Source organism: Strongylocentrotus purpuratus, unplaced genomic scaffold, assembly GCF_000002235.5.
Source record: "Strongylocentrotus purpuratus isolate Spur 01 unplaced genomic scaffold, Spur_5.0 spur5_scaffold_14, whole genome shotgun sequence".
NCBI lineage: Eukaryota > Metazoa > Echinodermata > Echinoidea > Camarodonta > Strongylocentrotidae > Strongylocentrotus > Strongylocentrotus purpuratus.
The window spans coordinates 35260195-35280560 of NW_022145599.1; the positions used below are offsets into that span (position 1 = coordinate 35260195).

Below are 20366 nucleotides of genomic sequence, written 5' to 3' on the forward strand. Positions count from 1 at the left end.
ATTTGGCAAATAAAAATATGAAGTGAATTATCAATCATACGTCAAAGCTATATAAGTGGAGATCTAGGGTTTCCATAAAATCAATGTATGATACTATGTAAATGAACAACTTATGAGTCACATGCCGCCAAGTGTAGCCTATATTTGCTTGGAATATCAACTTTAGCCGAATTTTTGTTTGTTAATATGATGTTCACATCAGGGGCGTACGCAGGATTTTTTCAAGGGGGGGGGGGGGGGGGTTTAAAATCGGGCCAAAATTTTCGCAACGACTCAGCTTTATTATTTTGCTCTAAAATCGCGCCGGTCAAAAAGTCGCTCAGTGGGGGGGGGGGGGGGGGGGGGGGGGGTAAGAGGACATTTTTTTTTGGGTAGTATCCAAAAAATCGCAACGGGGGGTGAGAGGCCACTATTTTTTATTTTTTTTTAGTCTCGAAATTTGAAAATTTGACATTTTTCTTTGTTGGGGGGGGGGGGGTAAGGTCACCTTTTTTTTAGGTCAGCCATGGGCATAATTTTTTTTTTTTTTTTTTTTTTTTTTTTTTTAATAATTACAAAAAAAATAAAAAAATAAAAAAAATCCTAAAGGGGGTGGGGGGGGGGGGGTTTAGGGGTGTTTACACACATAAATATACCAAAGGAGGGGGTTCAACCCCCAACCCCCCCCCCCCCCCCCCCCCCCCCCCCCCCCCCCCCCCCCCCCCCTGCGTACGCGCCTGGTTCACATTATGATTAACATTCATCGATGTCTAGCACCATGCACCACCGCCATCATGGCTGTCAAGCTATCAGTTTTTCAGAGTACCGCAGGTTATATTATGAATGCCCTGATGAGAAGTGGAATTGTTTAACATGTTGTCTGCCATCTTTTTGTGAATCATTATTTACTGACGATTTTTTAGAGAAAGAAAGCCAAAACGAGGATAGACTAAAAGAAAACTATTTTAAGGTAACGCGCGTTACACCTGAAAAGCAAGCGATAGCAAAAAAAAATCAGCCAAACCTCAGAGATGAAAACACTTCTCTTTATCAAGAATTTGAAGAAAAGTTTAAAGTTAAAGGTCTTCATTTTTTACACCTTAATGTGAGGTCTATTCTAAACAAGATATCGGAACTTAGAATTCTTTTTAAAAGAAAAAGGCTGTCTATTATTGCTTTCACTGAAACATGGTTAAACAATTCCATTAATGATGAAGAAATTGAAATAGACGGATATAAAATCATACGCCATGATCGATCCTCTGGCTCTGGAGGTGGTGTATGTTTCTATATCAGAAATGATATTGCATTTAATATTATGGATAATAAGTCAAAGTGGTGTCATTGATCTAGGTATTAGCGACCATTCTTTTACTTTCTGTACACGGAAAAATATTAGACTGGCTATAGGTCATCACAGGACTAATGATCGATATCAGATCCATGAAAAAATATACAGAAGAGCTAGTCTTTCAATCTTCAACTATCTGTTGTTGATTGGTCACGAATAACTGACTGTACAGATGTAAATGAGGCATGGTCAATATTTCAACATGTTTTTATCTCAAATTTGAATGTGATAGCGCCACTGAAACGGATAAGAATAAAACAAAGATCAGAAACTTGGGTGACTAAAGATATTCTTTCCCTAATTCAAGAGAGAAATATAGTACACAAAAAATTGAGGAAAAGAGCAAAAGATGAGACGCTCTATAAAAGATACAGAGTATTAAGAAATATGGTCCAAAGAGAGGTGAAAAAGGCTAAACTCGATTACTTACAAAATAAGATAGAATTATAAACAAGATTCGAAAAAACTTTGGCAGAATCTAAAAAGCTTAGGATTGAAAAATAAGAAGCGAAAAGAACAAGAATCTGTCATTAAAATTGATGGGGAATTATCTCATGATAAGATGGCTATCGCTGATGAATTCAATTCTCATTTCACAAATGTGGCTGCCAAATTAGTAGACAACCTCCCCCCTTCCAAAGACTTTTTCAGCGCAGACAATGATTGTATTCGTGAGTTTTACGAAAGAAAAGGTGTACGTGAAAACAGCTTCGAGTTATTACCAGTCAGTGAACAATTTGTTTTCAAAGAGTTACGTAAGTTGAATGTATCAAAAAGTACTGGGTTAGACTTGATTCCAGCTAAATTTCTAAAAGATGGCGCGAAGGTTTTATTTAAGCCTCTAAGTTACTTAATGAACCTATCTATATCTTGACGAGTACTTTTCCAGAGGATATGAAAATAGCAAAAGTGACTCCACTTTATAAAAAGAAAGATAAAACTGATGTTAGCAACTATAGACCTATTAGTGTTTTAAGCGTAGCATCAAAGATTCTAGAAAAATCGGTCTGTGTTCAAATTGAAAGATACTTCAAAGAAAATGATATAATTTATGAATTTCAATCTGGTTTTCGACATGATTATTCGACTGAAACATGTCTAATTCATTTGACTGATTATTTGAGGAGAGAAACTTCCCAAGGGCGCTTTGTTGGTATGGTGCTCCTTGATCTGCAAAAAGCTTTTGATACAGTTAATCATTGCGTCTTATTGAAGAAGTTACAACTAATGGGCTTTGATAAGGCAAGTTTAGATTGGTTCAGATCCTACTTATCTAATCGAAACCAAGTAGTGGCCATTCATGATATTCGTTCCAAACTAATGCCTATAACATGCGGTGTTCCTCAGGGAAGCATTTTAGGCCCAATTCTATTTTCAAGTTATATAAATGATATGTATATTTGTATAAAAGACTTCAAACTATTATTGTACGCAGATGACAGCGTACACTACTCTATTCAAATCCTGATCCTAAATTTATTGAGGAAAAGCTCAGTGAACAGCTGTCTACGTGTGTCGATTGGATGACTGATAATAAGCTTTCTTTACACTTGGGAAAAACAGAAAGCATTTTATTTTGTTCTAAAAGTAGTTCTAAAAAGTCATTTGAATTCAAAGTGACACACAATAATCAAGCAATCAAGAGAAAAGAGTCTGTGAAGTATTTAGGCATTGAGTTGGCTAGCGAAATTTCATTTTCATCTTTAGTAGAATCAGTTGTAAAAAAAAGCAAATTCTCGTCTGAAATTTTTGTACAGATATCAAAGTTGTATGGATTTAAAAGCAAGACGTACACTCTGTTTTGCTCTTATTCAATGTTTATTTGACTATGCTAACCCTGCATGGTATAGTAACATAAACAAGTCAGATCAAAAGAAGTTGAAGATTATACAGAACAAAATGGTGAGATTTATCAACTGTTCTGGTCCAAGAAATCATGTTGGCTACAGCGAACTTTCTAAAGCTGGTTTTCTTGAAGTCGACCAAAGATCAAAACAACTCGTATTGCATCACGTGCATAAAATATATCATACTAGGTCGAATCATTATATTCGATCCAACTTCGATCTTGTTACTGACGTACATGGTTATAATACAAGAAATAGCCGATTCAACTTTAACTTACCAGAAAGAGTAGGTAGTATTGGAAATTCGTTTTATTACAATGCCATAAAACATTGGAATTCCCTTCCCAATGGTGTAAAAGAAATAGGAAACTATGATCATTTTAAGAGGAAATTAAAGGAATACCTAATACTTGACAGTCAGAGAAGAGAAGTGAATGACATGTTATATGATCGAAATTTTATTCTTCTGTCGGTTCATACTTTTTCATGTTGTATATACTTATGTTTTCGTACGTTATAGAAATTCTATAAATTCATCATTATTTTCCTCTTCTTCCTTCTCCTCTTTTTCTTCTTCTCCTTCTTCTTTTTCTTCTTGTACTTAATATCATTTCTGTCATCAGTTTAATGTTGTTATTATTATTATTATTATCTTTCATGAGTAGTTCTTTTAATTTTCTTATCTGTCTGTAAATATTACTATTTTAACTTATTAATTTTATACATGTCTGTAAGGGACCCCACTGGAAATAAGCTATTGAGCTTTCGTGGGTTATCCTGTTCAAGCTGACTTATTTTTGATCAGTTATTATTGTATATTGTTGTATGTTGGAAGCTTGTCGAATAAAAATCAATCAATCAATCAACACTCTGTAGTCATCAAAGCCCTCGCGTATACATAGAGAAGGCGTCGCGCGTCTGAATAGATCTATTCCGGATATTCATGTCCTAAGAAATCCAGGAATAGAGTCCGAATTATTCGTAAGGGTTGGCAAGTATGATATTGTGTGCACATAGCTTAGCGCAGCGGCCTAGTAGTTAGATAATGATTATGATATTGATGATGATCATGGTAATCACTATAATTCCTAATTTGTTTTTTATTTCTGTGCAAAAAGAAACAAGGAATACCACAAGGAAAGACAGAAAGAGAAAGTCGATAGCTAAAACAAGGAATAACAAAAGAGAAAGTGATAGAAGGAAGAAACAAGGAATATCACAAGGAAAGACAGAAAGAGAAAGTCGATAGTATTATGTTCTTATAAAAGACCAGTTGGAGAGCTTTGATTGAACTAATAAGTTGTATAGCTTTATTGAGACTCTGTGTCAGTCAGACATCTTTGTAGCATCTCCTGTACAAGTACTCATTGTTTCATAACATGACCTGGCATGAGTCATGGGTTGCAGGTCATTCTATATTAAGTTATACTTGCTAGTCTGTATTTGCAGACTCTGTTAAACTACATGTAGCTATCACTACACCTCCCTTCTTTAAAAGAGGTTTACATATACATATATAAAACTTCTTAAACTGTATACAGAGTGACAGGGTGGACTATCTGTACACTCGCGACTGTACTAGGGCATTATTCTGTCCCTTAAAGCTGGAGTACTGTCGCTTTCAAATATATAACTTATTACGCGACAGTTCATATCTTTCAAGGTTGCGATTCGCTATACTGGAATTCTCCGTTGAGGTTGAGTGATATCTGTTGATTTTTGTAATCAAAGTGACTAATTGAATCCGGTTATATTTTTAAACTATAACATGCAAATATATATATCATGCTCATGCAATCCTGCAGTTATGTTTTAAAGTCCAAGTTGAACTCTGTACACTCTTAAAATGTTGGGTAAATTTAGTTGGGTAATTGTTGGTTGGTTAAAAAAATTCGTTATTCTGGGCTATTATTACCCATTTAAGCATTTAAGTGTTTTAACCAATATTGGGCAATTATTTTTACTTAATTATTGGGCGGATATTTACCAACAGTATTGGTAAATGAGGGTTGGGAACCAGTTGCCCCGTAGTTGTGTAATTTTGCCACATTTCCTTTGCGAGTTGGGTAAATTTTGTTGGGCAACTGATGGTTGGGTAGAAATTCGCCTAGAAATTTACCAACATTATTTTGCAAATTAGGATTGAGTAATTTTTGCCTGTAGTTGTGTAATTTTGGCACATTCCCACTGCGAGTTGGGTAAATTTCGTTGGGCAACTGATGGTTGGTCGAGAAATCGTTTCCAAAGTTGGGTAATTTTTATCCCAATCTGTTTCAGGGCATTATATTTACCCAATTATTATACATTTAGCAACAACATCGTTCCAAGGAGTTGAGAGCAATTTACCAAGTAGTTGGGTAATTGTTAGATGCTGAGGAATATTACTCATCACCACTTACCCAATTTGACTTTGCTCAAATTTTGTTTGCTCATATTTGGGTAATAATTGACCACCGCCTCTTACCCAATTTTACTTTGCTCAAATTTTTGTTTGCTCATATATTGGGTAATAAATGACCACCGCCTCTTATCCAATTTTACTTTGCTCAAATTTTTGTTTGCTCATATATTGGGTAATAATTGACCACCGCCTCTTACCCAATTTTACTTTGCTCAAATTTTTGTTTGCTCATAATTATGCTGAGTAATAATTACCCATCACCACTTACCCAATTTTACTTTGCTCAAATTTTTGTTTGCTCATATATTGGGTAATAAATGACCACCGCCTCTTACCCAATTTTACTTTGCCCATATTTGTGTTTGCTCTTATGCTGAGTAATAATTACCCATCACCACTTACCCGATTTTACTTTGCTCAAATTTTTGTTTGCTCATATATTGGGTAATAAATGACCACCGCCTCTTACCCAATTTTACTTTGCCCAAATTTTTGTTTGCTCATATGCTGAGTAATAATTACCCATCACCACTTACCCAATTTTACTTTGCTCAAATTGTGTTTGCGCATAATTGGGTAATAATTGACCACCGCCTCTTACCCAATTTTACTTTGCTCAAATTTGTGTTTGCTCATATGCTGAGTAATATTTACCCATCACCACTTACCCAATTTTACTTTGCTCAAATTTTTGTTTGCTCATATATTGGGTAATAAATGACCACCGCCTCTTACCCAATTTTACTTTGCCCAAATTTTTGTTTGCTCATATGCTGAGTAATAATTACCCATCACCACTTACCCGATTTTACTTTGCTCAAATTTTTGTTTGCTCATAATTGGGTAATAATTGACCACCGCCCCTTACCCAATTTATTTTGCCCATATTTGTGTTTGCTCATATGCTGAGTAATAATTACCCATCACCACTTACCGAATTTTACTTTGCTCAATTTTTGTTTGCTCATACATTGAGTACTATTTGACCACCGCCCCTTACCCAATTTATTTTGCCCATATTTGTGTTTGCTCATATGCTGAGTAATAATTACCCATCACCACTTACCCAATTTCACTTTGCGCCTTTTTTTGTTTGCTTATATAGGGTAGTAATTGACCACCGCCTTTTACCAAATATATTTAGCTCAATTTTCTTTAGCTCACAATATGCTGTGTAAATATTGCTATGAAAAATTGAAATTATCTCTCCTGTAATTGTAACCATTTACTTCTAGACTATTTTAAAATTATAATAACAGAGTGTTGAAGCGACGATGAATTTGTGCGAGTTTGATGCTGAAAGAGTCCAAGATTTATCTTTTGTGAAAACTGAGCCATCTTAACCATGTAGGCCTATAGAGTTACATAATCTACGTAAGTAATGATCATGGAACGTACACGCTATCATCGTCAATTACGCGCATGCGTAAATGGCAGTGGAAACCTTCGATGGGGACTAGACTTACGTTTAACCAGACTTGGGTAAAGTTTGCCTGGTATTGGTCTTGGGGTAGCGCGCACATGGCCTGGTCGCTCGCGATCAGCATGCCATGCGCAGTACTATTTCTATTTACTCGGTATAGCCGGCGCGGCCGTCCCGGCCCGGGAGCTCGAGCTATATGATGCACCAACGTAACTAGCAGCCTGTACTGTACGTACGTACGTACGTATATACGCATCATATCGGAGTCTTGCATGCTAGAGCCTGAGGGTCTAAAAATGGAGCTCGACAACTGCTGCGGAGATAGTTCAAGTGAAGATGGGTTCATAGACCCTCTCACCAAAATCGTTCAAAGGTGGGGATGGATGTCCGTCAGTGTTAAAGATACTAGAAGGTACGTTCACATCTTATTGAGATTAGAAGTTTAGAACATGATCAACAGGTACTTGCTGTAGACTTGTTCCCATATCCATAACACATGAGCAACATGTAGACTAGTTCTATATGCCTCAGCAATGGTTAATGAATACGCTTCAATTCAATTGGTCTATTAAACTTTGCCTCAAATTTGCTCTTTTAATGCATGTGTTACTAATCCAAACTAATATTTGATTGATATAGGTCTAGATATCAAATTCAAATTGTACTGTTTCCATGAATTTTAGATCACAAATGAATATTTAAAAATATTTTGTTCAAGATTTTACAAAACCCAAAGGCCAAAACCTGCTACAATACATACATAACACAATACCCTCCATTTTCTATGGATCATGGGTTGTATGGGGTCCAATCACAGAACTCTTTAATACGTATTTAAGAGTTCTGTGGGTCCAATACATTGGACCACATACTTGTAGGTGTGTACCCAGATAGTAATACAGTACGTGGGACTGGTGTAATTTTGAACAATTAGGGTCTATATCTCTGTTATCTGAAATTGGTATTACTATACTAGATCTAGTCTAGGTCTAGATCTAGATCTAGGCCTACTTATATTTAATAATCAACACTGAACTGAATGATTCATCAGAAAATTGAAGTTGTCAAATAATGTACAATTTTATGAACATTATTTTGTGGAAGATCATCTTTCATTTTCCTGTAGATCTAGAAGTCTAGATTTCAAAAAGTGAGACAATTTGTCTTGCCCATTGCCATGTTAAGGATTTTGCCCTTTCATTTTCTACAGGACTTTGAAATTCAAACACTCTAAAAAAATGTTGGGCAAGTGCCCAATTTTTACCCAACATGAGGGCACTTATGTGTCCGACTAACTATTGGGTAAATTAAAGATTTTGCATGATTTACCCAGTGTTGGATGAAAAGAAAATACCCAACTTTTAACCAACAAAATTTACCCCAATAGGAAATTCACCCAATTCTCACCATAATGTGTAGTATATTCGACACTAGTTGGGCAAATTATTTCATCAGTAACATGGTTGGTAGAAAATAACCCAATTATTGGACAAAAATGACCAACTTTAATTTGCCCAAAAATATTACCCAATTATTTCATCGGTAACTACATGGTTGGTAGAAAATAACCCAATTGTTGGACAAAATTTGCCCAACATCAGTTTTACCAAGTAACACCTACCCAACTTATTTCTGACCTTTTATTAGGTAACTTCATACAGTAAATGGTTGGGAGAAATTATTTGACAAAAACGCGCCAAACTTTGATTTGCCCAGTAACATCTGCCTAACTTTGTTTTACAGAGCATAGACTCTACATCCTCTTGGTTTTAAATGGGGCTATTAATTATGTGCTATTGCGATATTCCTTGTCATAACTAAAAGGCAGTTGACCCACATTTTAGCCCATATTAATAGCCTAATTCAAAACCAAGAGGCTGTGGTGGTTTTCGAAATTGCAGTGACCTCGCTGTAGTACACGAATGGGCACAATTTTTAACATGGGTACATTTTTTCTCATTTAAAAAAATCTTTTTCTGAAAATAATTTTTAAATATGGAAAAATTACAGATGCTTAAGCCACCAAATTATGCCCACAAAATTGTACACTATTTTACTACATGTCCAGATTTCAATGAAATCATTAGAACCGATGGACGGATTACCATCCAAACTTGGGACATGTACATGTATCTTGCAAGTTGCAAAGCCAACGAACTGATTCGATTTTGGGATGGAGGTGCACATGGAGGAAGGACATTCGTTAGTACAGGATTAACTGTCCTATTTTGCTTCATATCAGTGAAATGTTCCAGCACATGCATTTTTTTTAATGTTTCACACCACTGAACAATAAGCTGTACAAAAGAATTATTAAACACCACAAATTATCTTTTCTAGGATAAACAATTGTCAGTTGCCTCTATTCAAGGTAACACACTATAATTTATATATGGTTGTATGGTACTGTAAGTGGCCTGTGAAAGGCTTGAGTGCTAGACTTTTTGAGAAACCCTGGTCAGATAAAGCTAGGTTATTTGTCATACTAAAGCTGAGAAACATGGCTACTAATGCAGACAATATCATGGCAGCCGCAAAAGGTTGAACAAAACAATTACCGGTATGGCAGTTTAAAGTTGAAGTAATAGGCATGACAGTGCACATGGAGAAGACACATATGATTATCAATGAATTAGTAATGTTAATTAACCAATCAGCATATATTGACCGCTATGCTAACTCTCAAATCATTCTGATTCATTTGGTAAGTTGAATGACTTTCTTTGAAATCAAATTCATTGCTGATGCAACTAATCTTTATACTTTAAATAGGCCCCTACATTGTTAAAAATTAGGCACAATTTGACTAAACTAAGGTGATTACTAGTATGACTTTAGAAAAGGTTTCCATTCTTAATTTGATTGTGTGGATGTTAGTAACATCACCTGAAAATAAATAGCAATTAGTTGATACAATTCGCTAGTATGATCTAAAAGTAAGTTTTCTATACGAAGACCAAATTTTCGAGAAAATCGCATTTGAAAATTCAGATTTTCATAGACTCTTGTGGAATAACAAAAAACATTGATTATGCGATTTATTCAAAATGGAAGATATTTTAGCTGGAACATGAGCAAATGTTTACAGCTTATCATTATCTAAAACATATACTTTTGTTTAATTTGCGCAACCATACGTGTGTTTGTGGTATTATATGAAAACAATCAGTTTATGCTGCACTAAGCCTTATTTATCAATCTCTCCCTCTTCTTCTCCAGAAAATGAAGTTGATGTGGAAACCCTTCCCCTTCTAAGTGAAAGTATAATCACATCCTTCATACCCAAGATTGGACCTCGATTGAAGTTTCTCGCTGGGTGGCGTGCAGAGGTAGGCCCTAGATGTGGCACAATATCTCACTATGGATAGTTACAGATGCTTTCAGTGTCTTGATTTAATTAGGGGGGATATTTCTTGCCTATTCCATCATTTAAAATACACACATACAACAACCAGGGGGAAAAATGTAAGTATAACATGCATGCAAGGGGCATGTAGACTAACATTTCGTACATTATCGGGATATAGAAAACATCTCATTTCAAAGCACGCTGCACGGATAAAGACGTCAAGCACAACTACAAAAGCAGTTCCAGATCACCAAAGTGAAACCTGTTATGAAGGATCTGTTCTAGGAAAGAATAACAACACTGAAGGGAATTTGGAACAACTGCACCAGGAAAAGGCATTGTTTGTTGGAGAAAGCAGTGAGCAGGAAGATGTCTCTTTTGAAACGCAAACAGAGAGACTACCTGATATTGCAGCAAAGTTTGTAGCAGAACTCAGGGCAAGGACTAATGTGCCTGCTTCACACACCAACAAGGTCATTCAAACCGCACAAGATTTGGTTATTTCTGTGTTACAAACTGTGCAACAGGATGTGATGGATATCTTAAGTGAGCCACAATATGCAGCTAACAGTGAGCTGAGATCTGATATACAAGATGTATTCGAGAATTCAAAGAATCCATTTTCAGAGCTCATGTCAGATACTCAACAGAAAAAATATTTCTCTGAGAAAGGTGATTTCATTCAGCCTTGTGAGGTGTTGTTGGGAACTTGCTTAAAACCAAAAATTGATCAAAAGACAGGTGATCCACTGCAAAGCACACAAAAAGAAACCTTTCAATATATACCACTAGCTGACACTATTAAACAATACTTAGAGCGACCAGGAGTAATGAACGCCATACTGTCTCAAAAAGGATCAAAAGATAATGATGTTTTGTATTCATTCAAAGATGGTCACTATTATAAAAGGCAGGAAGCTACTGCTAGACAAGACTGTGAATTCTTAGTGCCTCTGTTGTTGTACAATGATGAGTTTGAGACAGCCAATCCGCTTGGGTCAAAACGCGGCAAACACAAGGTAAGTGCCTTTTATACAAGTGTGTTATCCCTTCCCAGGAAATACCAGGCTAGGCTAGAAAATATCATGCTCACAGCTATGATCACATCTCCGCTTTTGAGTAAATATGGCATCTCAGAAGTTTTGAAGGTAATCAAGGATGATCTGCAGCAGATGTGGACTGATGGACTCACTATCAAGTGCAAAGAGTTTGAGGGTAGGGTCAAACCCTACTTATTCCAAGTTGTAGGGGACAATCTTGGCATTCATGCCATGCTGGGATGTACAACCTGTTTCCGTGCCAACTATTACTGTAGATTCTGTAGAGGCCATCGCTCGTTGCTTCAGAAACAGCCAAAAGAGGATGCCCAATATCTCCGTGATGAAATAAACTATGATACAGATCTTCAAAAGCCCTTGTCAGAATCTGGCTTGAAGCATGCAACAGTTTTGAATGAATTGCCTTACTACCATTCCACCCAAAACTTATGTCCAGATGTAATGCATGATTTTACAGAGGGAGTCTTGCCCCTGGAAATGCACCTTGTTTTGAGTAAACTTGTTCAGAAGGGTTTCATAACACTGGATGAGGTGAACAGTAGAATATCCTCATTCAATTTTGGCTTTGTGGACCGCAAAAACAGACCAAGCCCAATCAGGCAGGCATCACTGAAGAATCCATATTCTGCCAGTGGACAGACATCAGCACAGATGACGTGCCTTGCATACAACATCCCTCTCATGTTAGGAGACAAGATTGATGAGATGTGTGATGAGTGGGAACTCTTACTGTCAATCATTGACATCTTCAAAATCATTATGAGTCCCAGTATCAGTAAGTCTGCCATCTATGTCCTGAAGGCAATGATTGATGATCACCACAGGCTCTTCATGCAGCTCTTCCCTGAAGCTAGTCTAACTCCGAAGCAGCACTTTCTTGTGCATTACCCACGTGCACTGAAACACCTTGGGCCACTGACCCAGTATTCAGCATTGCGTTTTGAAGCAATGCACAGACCTTTCAAGCAGATTGCCAGTGTATCTTGCAACTACCAAAACATTGTCAAAACATTGGCTAACAGATACCAAATGGCACGGTGCTACAGGTCAGTATCAAATCAGTCACTGGATAGCCAAGATATCAATGTGTCACAGCAAGCTGCAGCAATGCTTGGTGATCTACTTGATGATGAGGCACTTTGCAAAAAAATTAACTGTGGAAGGGGAACCGAAGTTACAGTTGCTGGGAAAGTGGACATTCATGGATATGAGTTCCGGGCAGGTGTTGATGTACTTCTATATTGGACTGATGATGATGGACCCACGTTTGGACGTGTTCAGCATATTGTAGTGGTGCAAGAAAAGTTGTATCTGCTCCTTCGGCTGTATCAGACCTTGTACTTCAACAGACATGTTGAAGCATTTGCAGTACAGGTGGGCAGAGAGGAATCACAAGCTGCTGTTGAATGGTGTGACCTGTTTGATCACAGGCCAGTCAATGCTGTCCAGTCCTATAGTGGAAGAGGGCGCTGCTTGTATATTGTGGTGCACCATTCATTCATCTAGGAACAAGAAGGTACGTGTAGGCAACCCGTTGCAAGCAAGTGATATATTTTTACAACTAGACATTACAGGTGCACTTGCAAATTTTGTCTTAGAGAACAGAACCAAAACAAAGCAAAAGAAAGAAACTGTTATTCCAATTACAATTATATCTATGAATCAGTTCTTAGTGTATCATTCTACACATTTTGATTGAAAAAATAGCTAAGAAGCTAACCTTGATCGATCTGTACTGACTTGCTAACAAATTTGATTATTCCAATGACAATTTTTACAGTAAATATCTGGTTTGAATTTTTTAACTCGTTATTAACTTCATTGTTTCTGTATCTGAAAATGTGTCTGTTATATTTGCATTCATTCATATTATGTTGTAATTTCTTAAATGTACCATGACTCATGCCAAGTTTTTCTAGCATATGTACTTCATTGAGGCCCCGGAAATGTGCTATTTTTTACCAATGCATGTTCCTGCCTAAAGTGAAAGTTCCTAACTGGATATTATTATATTATAGATGTACTGAAGAAGCTTCGGCTCATGAGTGACCACTTTTCAATTATGGGTTTGCTTTAAATAGGACAAGGGTACAGAAACAGTGAGAATGATTTTCCCCTTCAAGGAATAAACTTGATACTAAAGTCTAACCTGGGGCTGTTTGTGTCATTAATAATGTAAAGAATAATCAGTCATTTACATGTACATTGAAAGTTCAATTATTTTTCATTTATTTATTGTAGTATCATGCTGCAAATCAACAAAGCATGGAACAAGCATCAACGTCGACAAGAAGCCCATCAGTGTTCTCCTTAGATGACTGCTCAGATCTCTCTTGTGTAACAGGAAGTGAGTGGAGTCCCAGACAAAGCCCTTCCCAGCCCAGTTTGGATACGCCACTTTACGACTCCCCAGAATCCAAGAGTCCTGATCAACATCCTCCCCTGAAACGGGTCAAGAAAGTGCATTTCGTAAGTTTATGTATATAGTGGGCTGATACAATTGAAGCGTGGGCATGTCGAGTCACCATCATTCATCAGTTTTTATGCCTCCAACACATAAGGGTGCCAGAGGCATTATGTCTTGGAGTTATCTGTCTGTCAGTATTTCTGACAAGCAGCAGGGCTCAAAGGTGAAAGGTCAGTTCAAAGGTTATTCAAGTTTTTACTAAAAATACCATTTTATTTCTACATCTGCAGAATGGCTAGTGATATGATTTGGTAGGTACATTTTGGTATGAATGAATAAAGGAATGTTATGGAAAATGTTTGGTTGGGGTTATGGGTTTTAAGCTAGTCTAAGGTCAGTTTCAAGGTTTCATTGAAATTTTTTATCAGAACAAAGTTTGCAAGGAATGCCCAGTGAGTGATTTATGATGGGCTTATTGTAGGAGGTCGGACAGCCAGAGATATACCCACCGACTGCATGCTGTCACATTTCACTTGTTTATTCTGAATTTACTGATCTTTAAACAAAAAATCCTTTATCTGTTGCAGAACATTGCTTGTATATTGAGAGAGACCACCATGGGAAGAGCAGCATTAAGGAACATCAATGCTACAAATCTCTGCAGCAAAAGGGACCGGCATACTGTTGTGGATATGTTGACTCAGTACCTGATACGGGAGTATGGTACCAAGCCAAGCTCATTTGTGAAGGCATCAATGGCCCATGCCATTGTGACAAGCTTTCCTTTCTTAAAAGATCCAGAATCTCCACTTGGCAATGTAAGTCCTGTCCATGAATTGCTTTCCTTAATGTGACCTCAGGTATGGCTCAGATCACCACTTTTTTCTGGACTGATTTATGGATTGATTCTTACCACAGCGGGCATTTATTACTTGGAGGTGCCTTAATTCTTAGGTTGTCCATCCATACCTCCATCTGTCCCTACCCCACAGACCCCATTTACAAGAAAGTGAAATTTTATGAGAAGTTTCTGTTTGAGCCAGAAGCAATAAGCTACTTTAAGGTCTAAATCAAATAAATTATGTGTTTATGCAATAACTTTTGGAATACTGGATCATATTATTTTGTGTAACTTGCTATGAAGCTTCCTCAATTTTGTTATTCTTGTATTTATTATATTGGAGATGCTCAATCAATTGCATGTTGTATCACATTATCACAAGCATTGTAAGAGCATCTCTGGCAATAGTAAATTTGACAGTAGACAGGCCTGAAAAGCTTACAAATAATGAAAAGCTAATATGGCATCAATCACTAAATCGTGCAATATTTTTGTTTATTTTTACCACTTGTTTATAAGTTATATTATCCAGTAATGACACATCTCTTAATATTTAGACTTTTGTCTGCATGCCATTGAGTAATGGATATTCACAGAATTATCCATCATTCACTTTGTTTTTGCAATGACTTGATGACATTGCTGGAATATAACAGTGTGCAGTTAGAAATAGGTACTTAAGAGGACAAACCTTGTTATTGCAAACACTGACATATGTAACAAAATATGTAAATGTACAGTTTACACTGGAATTTTATTGTGCTTTTATTTGATTATTATTAATGTTTAACAAATGTTGTTGAGCATTACTGTTTTTGAAGTTGAATTATGAAGGAATTTTAATTTATTTGAGCAGGAGGCCTGGTACTGCGTGGGGGCCAAGGGACGGCCAGCAACAGGCTACCTGGAGGAGCATCTGAGGTATGTCAGAAAAAAGGAGAAGTCCCTGAGGGTACCAGTAGCTGAAGACGAGGCAGAGTCTCAAAAGCAAGGTATTCTGGCTACTTTTTCATATAGTTAAAGTTTTGAGTTATTCAGATCCGTCTGATGAAGTCATGCTGTGCCATAACAAACTGGTGGGGCATGAGCAATGCCAACTAAAACCCCCCTTCCAATACAATCATCAAAAACTTGTTGATACATGCTAATTGTTGATTGTTCTGTTGCATTATATCCAGGAGATACCGATCTTGAGTCTGTGAACGATGATAACATCACGACAATGGAAGAATGGCTGCGTAACAACAAGGAGCCAGAGGACATGGTGAAGGACTACATGAAACAAACAGCAACAAAAAGACATGACTGGATCAAGAGAAGTGACTGTTGTGTGAAGAACATTCTTACCACATATCCCAGACTTCTCGATGCTGGAATGGTATGTGGACCTTGATTTTTCTTCTGCATGTGACAAGAAAGGACATTAAATTAAACTAGAGTCGCATGTTTTGAGAAGTAACTTTTTTGTTTTTTGGTTGCATGGGCAGGTTTACTTTAGCAGTCTCCTTAAAGGGATCGTTTAACAATCTGAGATACACGGTCCTACAGAAATCGTGCATCCCTATTGAACCGATAATTGTTAGTGTGTACCATTCAAATCCTTGCAAAATGGTAAAGAGAAGATGCAAATGAAAGATATCCTACCTTTCATCTGGCTTCTATAACTATCCTAACAATTACAGATTGAAGGAGATTTTGCAGAATTGTTCCCAGAGAAAGCAAACGCACTGTACCAGAAGTGGCCCACATTCTGTAACAAAGTAGTGGACTTCACCGAGAAAACTGGCAACTGGAGAAGTGCAAGAGCCGAATTCGAAAACATTCATGACCCTGGGAAACTCAGTCTTGGTATGTGGTGTCAGAACACACATTTGACAGTATTAGTGAAAATGACTTGAGAGAAAGTCAAAAGAATTTATTTCAATTACACTATATGATGTTTATTTTTGTGGCCAGGACCAAACATTGAGTCTAATATCCCCCCTGTAAGGAATTGAACTGAAATAAATAAAAGTGCTCTGAAACATATAATACATGTACAACATATGATAAAAACATGATTCCATGACAAAGGTTTAGCATACTTTTACTTGCTTGTTTTGTTTGTTTGCTTTTTGGGGTGGGGATGGTGGTTTAAAGCTCATTGGGAAGGCTATGCTGAAGTTTGTGCAATTTTGATTTTCTTTACTCAGAAAGCTGAGCTCCAAATTACTGACTGACATTTACGTTGAGTGATTTTACCCATATTTGTAGAAAATAATTGTTGTATTCGACCGTTATTTTTAATTTGCTGTATATAACTGTACATTTTGTAAGATGTTCCATAATTGACCTGTTTGCTGTTGCACCTTTTCTTCATATGTAATTGGGACTTAATTACTTAACTCTTTCATTGTTTCCCTCTTTTTAGAGGAAAAGAGCAATCTTGGATTCTACATGCTCCCAGTCTTGTTCCGAGGAAGGAAAGATTCCAAGAGAGGAACGTACACCACTGCAGAAACATTGTCGTCCTTCATTGACGTTCAACCAGTAAGTATATGTGCTGGGGAGGTGGTAAAGTAATGACATGTAAGGCATATATTTTGGTTTGCGTTTAAAATCTTGCCATAGTAATCATATTTCATTACAAACAAATTCAATAGTTAATTTGTTAAGAGTTTCAAACCTAGGACAACTGATGAAATTGAGGTTGAAATGCAATACCTATGTTCTTACCAGATAAGGCATTGCCATAACATTTTATTTGTGTAAAACTTGAAAAGCAACCATTTTCAAGTTCCTAGTAATGGGCACGCTGGTCCCCAAGGAGGCCCTGCAGGGGCAACACTAGGCGCTTTAATCTTAATAAGTCAGTTCGTCATTATCTGTGGTACAACTACAAATGGCCTCAGATTTGTCATCACATCGCATTTCACTCATGAATGCAAGCAAGTCCTTTAACCTGCAAATGACATGTGAAAAATGCATGCTTATATTAACAGGCTGTATATGCCTTCCAGCTTAGTTGATGTAATGCTCTGAACGTGACCAGTTTGGGTACAGTTGACCTTTGCCGCAGGGATATTTAAGAATACCCAGTAATGTTTTGATGGGACAGGGATGAACATGCATAAACAAATTTGGGTGTCCTGTAGGTGATTGTGGATTCATAAGCAGAAGCATTCGACAAGCATCAAATATATATATATCAATCCATATAATTACAAATGATTTCTTCTTGATTTCTCTTTGGACTACAGGAGGTTCTCGACATCCAGACTTATGTTGATAACATTGATGAAGCAGTCAGGTCACAGCCATTTGTTGTTGTGCGTGGGAACATTCTCACACCAATACAGGCGTACGTCGTAGTAGAGAGGAGGATACTTCCTGCCGCAACACTGCTTAAAGCAGTCGACTTGTGCTTTAAGGCACTTTATGTGATGGATATCGAATATCAGCCGCAAAGCTGTTCTGTTTGGAAATTTCTCCAGATTGTGGTGTTCCAGTTTACCGATGGGGAGCATCTTACACCAAAGCTGCGGGAGGTCCGAGCCTTCATGAACATGCCATAAGCCATCATGATGTGTTCACGCCAAGGATGATTACTGGTGATATATTTCCTACAGATGAAACTGACACATCATCGTTTAGCACATTTTGGCTACTTGAACCAGTTTATTTTGGGAGAAAAAAAACTGGAAAAAAGTATTATTTTGGACAAAATAACCTTAAAGACAAACTGTTATGAGTTGGATTCAGCACATTATTTTACATAATTTAGACATGTTTGTGTAAGACTGAAGATTTGAGGGTGGGGTGAGGATCGCTGAATAATATTAAAAAAAAGAGTGAATTTATACACAGCAGAAGTCTTTGTGTACATTTTAAAAATGATAAAGGCCTAATTGTTTTATCCCAATCATTGCTTAACATCCCCACCTTGAAAGTTTAAGAAAACAAATGAATATATGCCAAGTATAAATACAAAACATATTATTGGCTATAAATCTTTTGCACTGGCGTATACAAATGCTTATCGTGTTTGGTCTTAATCCCAAGAGTACTGTTTCATAACTCGTACATCAAAATGATATATTTCTTCATAAAACATGAGCTATGATATTTTCTGCGTTTAAAAAAGCAAGTGGGGTATATGATTGTAAATTACATATACCATTAATTTTCATGTAATGTGTATCGTCCATTGACCCTACGCTGAACTCTCTGCTGAATGGACTGCATGCATTAATTTACATCGCGCAAAGCAGAAGTAGAGAAGTCAACATTTTTATCTACATTTTGCAAAATTGTATTGATATTATTGATAATATCAATAAAATCAATCAAACTGAGTATAGCAGGTAGGGTCAATTGATTTTTGTTGTCTTTAATCTAATCAAAAAGTTATAGTAGGCAGTGTGTATCCTTGTTATTTGATCAGTACCTGTTCACCATCACAGATAGCCAAACTTTCATGTGGTACTTCTGCACATGTCAAATAATCTAGAGGGATTTGAATTTATTTCCTCTTTTTTTTTACTTCAAAAAAATGTGTTCATGTGTAACACTCTAAGGCAGAGTATTGGTGTGTCAGGATAAATGAACACTATGCCACACCCACAAAATATATATGATGCACATATTCATGTATGAAATCAGAGTACATGGAATACATACAGTGTACATCAAAGTTGTCATGCTGCACCAAACAGGGGCTATATTTGCATTTACTTTTTTTAAAAGGTTGTATTTTTTTCACCAAAAATTGTAATGTTGTAGTTGATGTTAACAAGTTTTGTTTTTACGTTTCTGATGAAAACAACAACATGTGTTTACTGTGTATGTTATTTGTGTTTCAGTTAAGCAATTATTACCCTTTAGATGAGAAAAAGAGTTGAGCCAATAGATGTTATGGAAAAAATGTTGAGCAATGATTATCCAACAGACGAATTAAAGAGTTGGGCAAATGGATATTGTGGAGAAATAGTTGAGCAATTATTACCCAATAGATGGTTGTTTTGATAGTTGGGCAAATGGATATTGTGGAGAAATAGTTGAGCAATTATTACCCAATAGATGGGTGTTTTGATAGTTGGGCAAATGGATATTGTGGAGAAATAGTTGAGCAATTATTACCCAATAGATGGGTGTTTTGAGAGTTGGGCAAATGGATATTGTGGAGAAATAGTTGAGCAATTATTACCCAATAGATGGGTGTTTTGAGAGTTGGGCAAATGGATATTGCGGAGAAATTGTTGAGCAATTATTACCCAATAGATGGGTGTTTTGAGAGTTGGGCAAATGGATATTGCGGAGAAATTGTTGAGCAATTATTACCCAATAGATGGGTGTTTTGAGAGTTGGGCAACTGGATATTGCGAAGAAATTGTTGAGCAATTATTACCCAATAGATGGGTGTTTTGGGAGTTGGGCAAATGGATATTGTGGAGAAATAGTTGAGCAATTATTACCCAATAGATGGGTGTTTTGATAGTTGGGCAAATGGATATTGTGGAGAAATAGTTGAGCAATTATTACCCAATAGATGGGTGTTTTGATAGTTGGGCAAATGGATATTGTGGAGAAATTGTTGAGCAATTATTACTCAATAGATGGGTGTTTTGAGAGTTGGGCAAATGGATGTTGCAGAGAAATTGTTGAGCAATTATTACCCAATAGATGGGTGTTTTGATAGTTGGGCAGACTGGGAGTTGGGTAAAAACTGGTT

General features: G+C 36.8%; 1 protein-coding gene across 6 annotated transcripts; it reads left to right on the forward strand.

Annotated features, from left to right (window-relative positions):
- Window positions 1–7382: 7382 nt before the first annotated feature.
- On the forward strand, window positions 7383–19609 carry LOC115923670. 6 transcript variants are annotated; one of them, XM_030984834.1, is made up of 6 exons: window positions 7973–13877; window positions 14403–15648; window positions 15835–16034; window positions 16339–16504; window positions 17067–17185; window positions 17896–19609. In XM_030984834.1, exons 3-6 carry the CDS (start codon window positions 15879–15881, stop codon window positions 18208–18210), a joined length of 756 nt encoding a protein of 251 aa, XP_030840694.1. In that variant the 5' UTR covers window positions 7973–13877; window positions 14403–15648; window positions 15835–15878; the 3' UTR covers window positions 18211–19609. The 6 variants fall into 6 exon arrangements, 3 of the variants coding, with proteins under 3 accessions (XP_030840694.1, XP_030840693.1, XP_030840692.1); XM_030984833.1 differs by having other exon boundaries at window positions 7973–10330; window positions 13650–13877; window positions 14403–16034; XM_030984832.1 differs by having other exon boundaries at window positions 14403–16034.
- The last annotated feature ends 757 nt before the right edge of the window (window positions 19610–20366 follow it).